The sequence below is a fragment of the Ipomoea nil genome, unplaced genomic scaffold (assembly GCF_001879475.1).
Source record: "Ipomoea nil cultivar Tokyo-kokei standard unplaced genomic scaffold, Asagao_1.1 scaffold1770, whole genome shotgun sequence".
Lineage (NCBI taxonomy): Eukaryota > Viridiplantae > Streptophyta > Magnoliopsida > Solanales > Convolvulaceae > Ipomoea > Ipomoea nil.
This window is the reverse complement of record NW_017618198.1, coordinates 2,589,706-2,599,553: the sequence shown is the minus strand read 5'-3', so window position 1 is coordinate 2,599,553 and position 9,848 is coordinate 2,589,706. Positions and strand designations below refer to the sequence as shown.

At 35.4% G+C, this 9,848-nt stretch overlaps 1 protein-coding gene across 1 annotated transcript; it reads left to right on the top strand.

The window, feature by feature from the left end:
• Nucleotides 1-535: 535 nt before the first annotated feature.
• LOC109192522 (protein ROOT HAIR DEFECTIVE 3-like) lies at nt 536-9,569 on the top strand. The gene is made up of 23 exons (XM_019343202.1): nt 536-681; nt 1,677-1,826; nt 2,116-2,182; nt 2,266-2,368; nt 2,561-2,631; nt 2,739-2,802; nt 2,912-2,977; nt 3,089-3,136; nt 3,217-3,279; nt 3,369-3,425; nt 3,562-3,720; nt 3,807-3,875; nt 3,990-4,081; nt 4,628-4,706; nt 5,137-5,302; nt 6,046-6,170; nt 6,492-6,754; nt 6,853-6,949; nt 7,037-7,198; nt 7,660-7,764; nt 8,023-8,117; nt 8,295-8,391; nt 8,853-9,569. Exons 1-23 carry the CDS (start codon nt 678-680, stop codon nt 9,099-9,101), a joined length of 2,451 nt encoding a protein of 816 aa, XP_019198747.1. The 5' UTR covers nt 536-677; the 3' UTR covers nt 9,102-9,569.
• The last annotated feature ends 279 nt before the right edge of the window (nt 9,570-9,848 follow it).

Sequence of the window (9,848 nt, the reverse complement as noted above, 5' to 3'; positions counted from 1 at the left end):
TTTTCATAGGTCATGTTCGGTAAAATGGTTAGCATATTAATCAATTTTGACTTATTTAATTACTATTAACTATTTGACTTGGTTAAACAATTAATACAAATATTCGATTAAATAATTTTTTGTTACAACTTGTTGCTCCAAAATGTTAAAATTCAAAAAATTGTTCAGAGTAACTTTTTGAAAAAATAATTTTACATGTAATCAGCTAACAATTACCGATTAACATATAAATTACCTAAAACTTTTTTACAATTAACTAATGTTATCAATTAGTCATACACTAACACAATCAACTAATAACTATTTACCAAACACCTCATAAACATTTTCAACCCCAAAATCTAACTCCCATTATTAAGATTCAAACCTATAAGGTTTGGCAAGTGTTCAAAAACAAGTTTTGGGAAGTGTTTAGAAGTCTTTGACGAGTGTGCTAAAAAAATGTGTTCACCTGTTAATTTTTTGGTTAAATTATCCCGCAGATTGACCAGCGCTGTTAAAAAAGTCTAATAACAAAGCGCTCTTTTTAAGACATGAGGGGTAGGCGATGCGTTAGTACTACCCGAGATCGCTCGCATTCCTTTTCTCCCAACTCGCCGATTATCGAACCCGGTCCAAACTCAGCGGACTAATCGTCTTCGCCCTCCCTGAATCTCGATCGTGCTTCGTCTTTCAGAATGGGTACTTTCATCTCTGCACCGCCTCGATCCATTCTTAATTATCATCGTATCAGTGTATCACTACTGAATCGCTGTCTTATTCGAACCTCTCCAATTTAGTGATCTGCTTTTAATCTCCGCATCCATTTATTATATTTGCTGTTTTTAATTAGGGCTTTTGCTCATATTACTGAGTGATATTTATTACTTGTTTTTATCCGCGGGTTGATCTTGCATTTCAGTTTAATTTTATGTAGTTTTGTTGCTGATGTTGCTCTGTAGCAACTTGATCTTGATTGCAAGTTTGGATTTTTTGTTAGTGTCTTGATGGACAAGTTTAGCTCAGAACTGGAAGATTATGCTTAGTTTTTTTTTTTTTTTTGATTAATTTTTTATTGGACTAATTTATTATTCAGATTGGAGATTCTACAGTGTTTTTAGTGCTGCTACAAGTTGCTGCTTAAGCTGAAGTGTGCAATACTACATATGCAAACACACATACATTACACACACATGCATACACAAGTATTGGCATTACATTACTTGTCAGAAGTTGGTTACAGAGTAAATTTATTTATTTAATTTTATTTTCTGAGTTTGGTGGGTAGTAGAATGGAGGAAAGGTTGGTAGCTCTGAGCATAGAGTTTATTAGAATGCTTTCTTTTGTTGAACTTTTCTACTTTTCCCTTTTCTGGCTATAAACCTTGTCCATCCTGTGGAGGAAAGGTTTCAAGGATAGAGTGGAAAAAGTGAAAGTGCAAACTTTTTGCCATACATTGATGGATTTGTGTTGCACATTTTTATGGAATGGGTATAAGTGCTATCAGATATACTGAAGGATAACTTCATTTGTTTCATATGCCTGATATCTTCTTTTACATATTAACTAATGATATTGGCCTGTGGGACTGTAGAATGCAGATGCCCTCTTGTTTTCTGCTTCTCCCTGTTAAGAATGAATATTTATTTTCTGTTTCATTAATAGAACATTTTGCTAATGTAATTTATTGTCACAGAAAAAACCGACGTGTGTTGTTCAACTCAACTCCTTGATGGGGATGGTGTATTCAATGTTACTGGAATTGAAAATTTCATGAAGGAGGTTAAACTGGCAGAATGTGGGCTTTCATATGCTGTTGTATCAATTATGGGCCCACAAAGTAGCGGTGTGTTTTCTTTTTTCTTGAAAAAGAATTTTAAGCGATCTTCCTCATACTTTTAGTCATGTCAATTTTTAAAATTTTTAGCTATATAAAACTGTTCATGTTTATCACGTGCATCATCAAACTTATTCAGAATCATGCCTCCTTTTGGAGGCCCCGAGAAATACTGTTTTTCATTAGAACTGCTCAGTGGCCCTAATACTGCTAGCAAACAAGGAAAAGCCTGTATCAACATATTCTAATTTGATGATATCCTCAAAAAATGATGATTTCAGTACTGTGATTTTGACAGGAAAGAGCACACTGTTGAATCATCTATTCCATACAAACTTTAGAGAGATGGATGCTTTTAAAGGAAGGCATGTGTTCATCAAGATCCTGTCATTATACTATTTGTGTGTTTCTGTAGTCAGAACAAACGGACTAAATTTCCTCTTTCTAGGTCACAAACCACAAAAGGTATTTGGATGGCTCGATGTGTTGGAATTGAACCCTGCACCCTTGTAATGGATTTAGAGGGCACCGATGGAAGAGAGAGAGGAGAGGTATGGTTTATATATATATAAATCATATCCCTTGGTAAATTATTTGCAAATATCCATCCGTGGTTGGCAGTAGTACTGATTGACACTAAGCTGGTAATGCTTGATGGTTCCTTTAGCTTACCTGCCTCTGCAGCCATTGGTGGTTTGATGTGACGTATATATTTTTAAATTTGTCTTTTATTTTCTTGTTAGGATGATACGGCATTTGAAAAGCAGAGTGCCTTGTTTGCCCTTGCTGTTTCTGATATAGTTTTAATAAACATGTAAGTTTGTCTTTAACGTAACACATACACATGAAGTACAATATTACATATTACAGAGTATATTATACAATCGAAAGCTTTTGTCTAACTAAGGTTGTAATATTCAGGTGGTGTCATGATATTGGCCGTGAGCAAGCAGCAAATAAGCCTCTATTGAAAACTGTTTTCCAGGTAAGCTTTGCAATTTTGAATTTGTCTTTATTTATTTATTTATTTTTGTGCATGGATGGGTGGGGAGGGGGCTATGGCAGATGTTCTGATTCAATTTCATCATTTGCAGGTCATGATGAGATTATTTAGTCCCCGTAAAACTACCCTACTGTTTGTTATACGTGACAAAACAAGGGTACATGCCTTCCTTCTTATTTTTCTTTCACTTATTTCATGAAGTTAAAACTTAGATCTCATGGGATATGAGTTTTCTTTTTCTTGATAAGCTTTAAAATTTTGCTTTTAGACACCCCTCGAAAATTTGGAGCCTGTTTTAAGGGAAGATATTCAGAAGGTACTGCATGTTTTCATTCTTTTTATTTCTTACTTGTATTGTAGTTGATTTTATTTATGCATTTACTTTGTTCACTTCAGATCTGGGATACAGTCCCAAAGCCAGAAGCTCACAGGGAAACTCCTCTTAGTGAATTTTTCAATGTGAGTCCCACTCAGATAAGCTCTGACATAACTGTACCTTTTCAATGCTGTCTGTGAGTACACATTTATTAAATTGAGTATGATGCTAGGTTGAGGTTGTCGCTCTTAATAGTTATGAGGAGAAAGAAGAACTGTTCTTAGAGCAGGTAATAAACACATTTGGCCTTGAAATTCATATATGTTTTGAGTTTTCGATACTTTCTATTGCCATGTGTTTTTTTTACTAATATAATAACTGAAAGTGTTATTTTCTTTTGTTTGTTTTTTATTTATTTTTTAAAGGTGGCTAATCTAAGACAACGGTTCTTTCACTCTATTGCACCTGGTGGGCTTGCCGGAGATAGGCGGGCAGTTGTTCCAGCTTCAGGTTTTTCATTTAGTGCACAACAAATTTGGAAGGTTATAAAGGAGAACAAAGACCTTGACCTGCCTGCACACAAGGTTGTGACCTGAAAATCTGCTGTAAATATTCAGGTTTAACATTTTTCTACTTGTTTCTGATGTACATGATTATGCTCCAACTACAGGTTATGGTGGCTACTGTACGATGTGAAGAAATTGCAAATGAAAAATATGCCTCTTTTACTGCAAATGAGGTATATTTTGATATTTGAGAAGATTTTATTTATTTATTTATTTATTGGTGTGAGCAGTACACTGTTTCCTCAACAATTTATAACAGTACAATCCTGCAACTATATAACTTGTAGGAATGGTGTCAACTTGATGAAGCAGTTCAGTCTCATGCTGTGCCTGGCTTTGGGAAGAAGCTTAGTTCAATGCTGGGTACTTGTCTAACAGAGTAAGCAATTAAGCATATCTACTTTTGCCAGATAACATGAAATGCATTTATAAATTTGCATGTGTTTATCTACTTAAGTACCCTATAGCTAATCTTGTTAGTACTTGGTTGTCATAAGTCAATACATTGGCTCTGTGATCTGAGAATTAAATGTATACATTTTCAGACAGTAATTTTATGTTTTGGTATAAGCATTTCTTTGAAATAATGTTTCTTATCCTCTATTTTCATATTCCACTGGGCCCTTTTTGCAACTGAACAATTGAGATGCAATGAATATTATCATCAAATAGGAAAAAGAGAATATCATTTCTCTCTTATTTAAGATTGTGGGACAGATAAAGTAAAACTGAAGTACCAAGTTGCACCATAAGTAGAGCTAGCCTTTGCCACTCCATGAATTCCATAATTTTGATTTTTGTTGTTTTACTGCATTTTTATGTGTGACTATCTTCTTGTCTAGTCAATTACTTTTCACATACGAAATAATTTTTTTAATAATTTAGATGATATAGACAATGGGTTCAAAATTCTTTGCATTTTCAGGTATGAGTCAGAGGTCACATTTTTTGATGAAGGTGTGAGATTGGCTAAGAGAAAGCAGTTGGAGGAAAAACTGCTGCAGGTAATGGTTTTTAGTAATTTGTTGATATTTTTCTAGTTTCTATTTGTCCTGCAAACTGGTGAAGAAATAGGCATTTATCCCCTAGAATTCCCGTTTGATTATCTGGTCTTTAAAAGTCAAAATAGGGTGTTTTTTCAAAGCTTTAGCAACTGCCAGAACTTCATATTGCTATCCAGTTTAGGAGGCTTCAATATCTTTGACATTCTAGGCTCATATATGGTGCCAGAATTTATCCGTCTTTTAATGGGAAATCAGCTATATCAAAGTTTGCTATTAGAAACGTGCTTGAAAACCAATCAAGTGTGTAAATGAAACGGAATTTCACTGAGATAATACAGTTCCAGGAATGAAAATTTGTTGTTTTCTCTGTTACTATTTGCTCTAATGCATATGCTGATTTGCATGAACTATTGTTTCCTTGTGTTTGTAGCTTACTCTACCAGCCTATCAATCCATGCTGGGACATATACGATCTGAAACTTTAGAAACATTCAAAAAGGAATTTGATATTGCATTGAACGAAGGGAAAGGCTTTGCTATGGCTGCTCGTGGCTGCACCGAGTCCTCTATGGCCCGGTTTGATGAAAGATGTGCAGGTAAGAAATGTAGAATTATCATTTACTTTGCCTCTTGGCTTTGTTTTAAGGAAAATGCTATTTTTCCTTCCTAAGTTTCCCCTAATAATTCACCCCATTATGTGGCTTATATTCATTGGGTGCCATGTATTGGCTGACCCCACATACTTTTAATTAAATACTAAATAACCCAATTAGATGGTACCAAATTGAGAGGGAAATTTTAGGAGAGGTGCCTATCATTACTCTTGTTTTAATGTCCATTCAAGACGTTGCTAACAAACATCAATCACTATACACCCTCTATTGGGCAGTAGGGAAGTGGAAAGTAGGTACTATTCATTATTTTATTTTGCTACTTACCACATATGAACAAAGAAAGTACTATGCTTTTATCAGGAGTATCTCTATAAAGGAGTGAACTCTCTTCTGTTTATGATTGAATGTTATAAACTTGTGTTATATGAAGTAAAGAGGATTTGATAAAGGAATATTTTTCAAACATGCCAGTCATTTAATAAGAGACTTTTCCTTAGGTCTTCTGTTCTCTGTCCCAATCTTAAAGTAACAAGGTAAGAAGGGGAATACGGAAGTGCCCTGAACTTCTCTGACTATTCATAAATCTTCTTTGCACTTGGGTGGTTATTGTATCTTTAGAATTCAAGGGTCATAGTTTTTTGGTAGTACTAATTTAAAGTTAATATGGAGTTTGAAGATTTTGTTCTGATTTCATCTAAAATAAGCACAAATAATTCTTTTTGCAGATGCTGTCATTGACCAAGCTAATTGGGACTCGTCTAAAACAAGAGATAAGCTCACACGTGATATAGATGGACATATTGCTGCAGTCCGTGCATCCAAGCTGGCTGAACTTACAACACTTTATGAGGTATGATCACATGCAGACTTTTAGCCCAAGTAGTACCAATGGGACAATATGACTAATCATAAATTTGTATTCTGTGCTATAAGATCCAATGATCATTTTCTTTGAACATCTTTTGGATATATGAACATATTTCATGATTTAAATTAAAGGCCACAAAGAAATTTGTTTATTTATTTATTGTTCCTTTTTTTTTTTTTGTGTGTGTGTGTGTGTGTGTGGGGGGGGGGGGGGGGGGTGGATCAATTGTTGTGAAACACATTTTCTTGATAAGTTTTGGGCTCTCAATACAATTAATTAACATTTGTGAGAGTTTTTGTGCAGACAAAGTTGAATGATGCATTATTTGGACCTGTTGAGTCTCTATTAGATGGAGCTAGTGATGATACATGGCCAGCAATAAGAAAACTCCTACGGCGTGAGACAGAAGCTGCAGTATCTTCTTTTTCTGCAGCACTTTCAGGCTTTGAGATGGATGAAGAAACCAAAGATAATATGCTCTCAAAGTTGAAGGATTATGCGAGAGGGGTAGTTGAAACAAAAGCAAAAGAAGAAGCTGGAAGGGTTTTGATCCGTATGAAAGATAGGTACTTAAATGTTTTGGTTGTAGCAACTTCCAGCCTAATATTTTATAAAATATTAAATGTATGAAACTTATTGAGAAGTGTTCCGAAATTGTTAACAGGTTTTCAACATTATTTAGCCATGATTCCGATTCAATGCCCCGACTTTGGACAGGGAAGGAAGACATCAGAGCAATTACCAAAACAGCACGTTCATCTGTATGGCTATGATTAATTGAAGATTGTGATGTCTGATCACCTATTTCAGTGGTGCACTTAAGTCTGACTTTTTTAATGTTTTCCCAGTCTCTCAAATTACTCTCAGTTATGGCTGCTATTCGCTTGGAGGAAGACACTGACAATATTGGAAACACCCTTGCCCTTGCTTTAATCGAAAGTAAATCAGGTGGTGCTGCCAACAAAAGCACCACATCATCTGACCCTCTAGCATCAAGCTCTTGGGATGAGGTAATTATTTGGCTTGGTGCATTGATGAAACAGTCAGTTAATTTGTAGTTAGAAAAGAAAGGAGAAGAAAGTGGCCCTTTATATATTTTACAAGTTGGAATGTTGTCGCTGTTAACAATTGAACATCAATGTTTTCCTATGCATTTTGTGCTTTATCAAAATTTCACTTGCTTCTCCTGTGGTCCACCCTTCTTGGCTTCTTCCACACTCCCAGTTATGGCTCCTGACTTTATTTCATTCTAACCCCCAATGTTCCTAGAGTTGCTTATGATTTTTCAATTTGAAATGCTATTGCTGTTAAATATTTGATATTTTCTTATTCATTGTTAAGGCCTATCACCATCTGCATCTTGATTGATTGAAGTTATGCATTTTCAAAAAATTCACTTGCTTTTCCTATGCTCCTGGCTCTCTCCCAATTATAGCCCCTGACTTTATTTTTTTTATTCTAACCCTTACAGGTTCCTACATCAAAAACGTTGATAACACCGGTCCAGTGCAAATCTTTGTGGAGACAATTTACAACTGAGACAGAATATACCGTCACCCAAGCTATTGCTGCTCAGGCATGATATTTCAATTACATGTGCAAATGCCTCTCTTTTTTATGGCAGGCTTTTAATTTGTCACGTGGTATTTGATGGATTTCAAAAATTGAAGCAAACAAATATGTGACTGAGCAACTGCATAAAATAATGAGTTGACAACTGTTTGCATAATGATTACAAGCATAGTGCATCAGATTTAAGTTTGTAGTTGCTTATGGGGAGTGTATTTGTTGTCATCTCTCATTCAAGAATTCTTACCTGTTTCTTAATTTTCAGGAGGCTAGCAAGAGAAATAACAATTGGTTACCGCCTCCATGGGCAATTGCTGCCATGGTTATTTTGGGATTCAATGAATTTATGACACTTTTGAGGTATTCTGTCTCGTGCTCCCCCCACCCCCCACCCCCCCCCCCCACCTTTTAATTTATTTTTTTCCTTTCCAGTGCCTTTTTTTTTTTTTTTTTTTTCTTTCAGGATTATTCTCTCTTCCTTTTCACTGTATGGGTATTGCTCATCATGTGGCTCACATCTGATTTTACTTGTTTCAGGAATCCTTTGTATTTGGGTGTTATATTTGTTGGATATCTGCTTCTTAAAGCTCTTTGGGTGCAGCTAGACATTTCGGGTGAATTTCGCAATGGTGCTGTAAGTTGTTATCTACTTGACTTATTTACAAATTAATTTGTAATTTGAATGAAACATCACAGGTTGCTTGTTCCCTTTACCTATAAAGCTATTTTCCCAACTTCTGATTTCAACTAGGGTGTTTATAACCTTTTCGAATTCTGCCTGACTAAAGTTTTAATCTGTTAATATTGCATGAAAAATTATGTTCAAAACTCATTTTCTGGAATTGGCATGATATAGCTTTAAATGGCTTCCCAAAAGTAAGATAAAAATGTATTTCTTATTCGATATTTCCTTGACATGCCTAGGATTGAGTATATTTTGAAATTTTTGGATTTTGACTTGCAAGTGGCACCTGATTCCAATGAGGAGCAAGTAATTTACCTGATTAGTTTTTTCACAAAATGGCGTTCAAAGTCTCGAGATTACTACTATAGCTTTGCTGAGGGTCTGATATTTAAATTTTCATGCATACACAGCTTCCTGGACTTCTTTCATTATCCACAAAGTTCCTCCCTACTGTCATGAACCTTCTTAAAAAGCTCGCAGAGCAAGGGCAAGCTCAAGGTCAGACGAATGGTGTACCTCAACATAATCCCCCCCTTGCAGCAAAGAGCTTCAGAAGTGGCAACGATCACGGTGATTTGTCATCAACAGGTTCATCCGAGGTAACCACAGATAACGGAGATGAATCCACAAGCCCCTTGTTTGATAGGAAAGTGAAGTGAGTTGCGGTTTACAAAGAAAGCACTCTCCTCTTCCTCTTGGCAAAGATGTAAGTTTAAGGTTAGCTCATCTGCATTTGGTGTGGTGCATGGTTTTGGTCTGTGGATTTCACCTTTAATGCAAGCAAGCAAGCATGTGAAGGATCACATATTATAGGCGCCTTCATTTCTCATGTAGAGCATACAGTGAGGCAGGCTGTAGCCTAGCCTGCCTGTTTCAGATTGTTCATCAAGAAAAGCCCCTTCCACACAGCCTTTATTTTCTGCCTTTTATTAGATTTTTTTTTTTGAAGTATTCTATGGCCTTGATTGTTCTTGATTTCATCTTGTCCGTCAATTTTGTCTTCCCAGATTGCAAGAGGCGTTACAAGATTGTCTGTATTTATGGATTACTGATTACTGGTAATACTATTATCTTCTGACTAGAAGAATGAACGTTTCATTATTGTTATTATTATTATTGTTGTTATTTTGGCCTCTTAAACGAATGAAGTTGATCATTTGATAAATATCAGTCTCTCAGATAAGCATTGTTATCTAAACAAATCTTAATCATTGTATAATCACGACCAAGGTTATATTTGCTTGGTAATTAAGCAAATATAAGATTTCCATATTTGGTTCAGGTTATTCTCAGGGAATGTCAATAACTTCCTCATTAAATTTTTAGCTATTGGAAGGGAATGTGAGATACCCTTTAATTTCTTAGGTAATTTCACATTCCATTGTCTTATTACTAATGTTGGGCTT

What these genes read in the sequence shown, in the direction of transcription:
- LOC109192522 (XM_019343202.1), top strand. An exon ending in TTGACCTGCCTGCACACAAG is followed by an intron (nt 3,721 to 3,806) that starts GTTGTGACCTGA and finishes CTCCAACTACAG; the next exon opens with GTTATGGTGGCTACTGTACG. An exon ending in TTGATCCGTATGAAAGATAG is followed by an intron (nt 6,755 to 6,852) that starts GTACTTAAATGT and finishes AATTGTTAACAG; the next exon opens with GTTTTCAACATTATTTAGCC.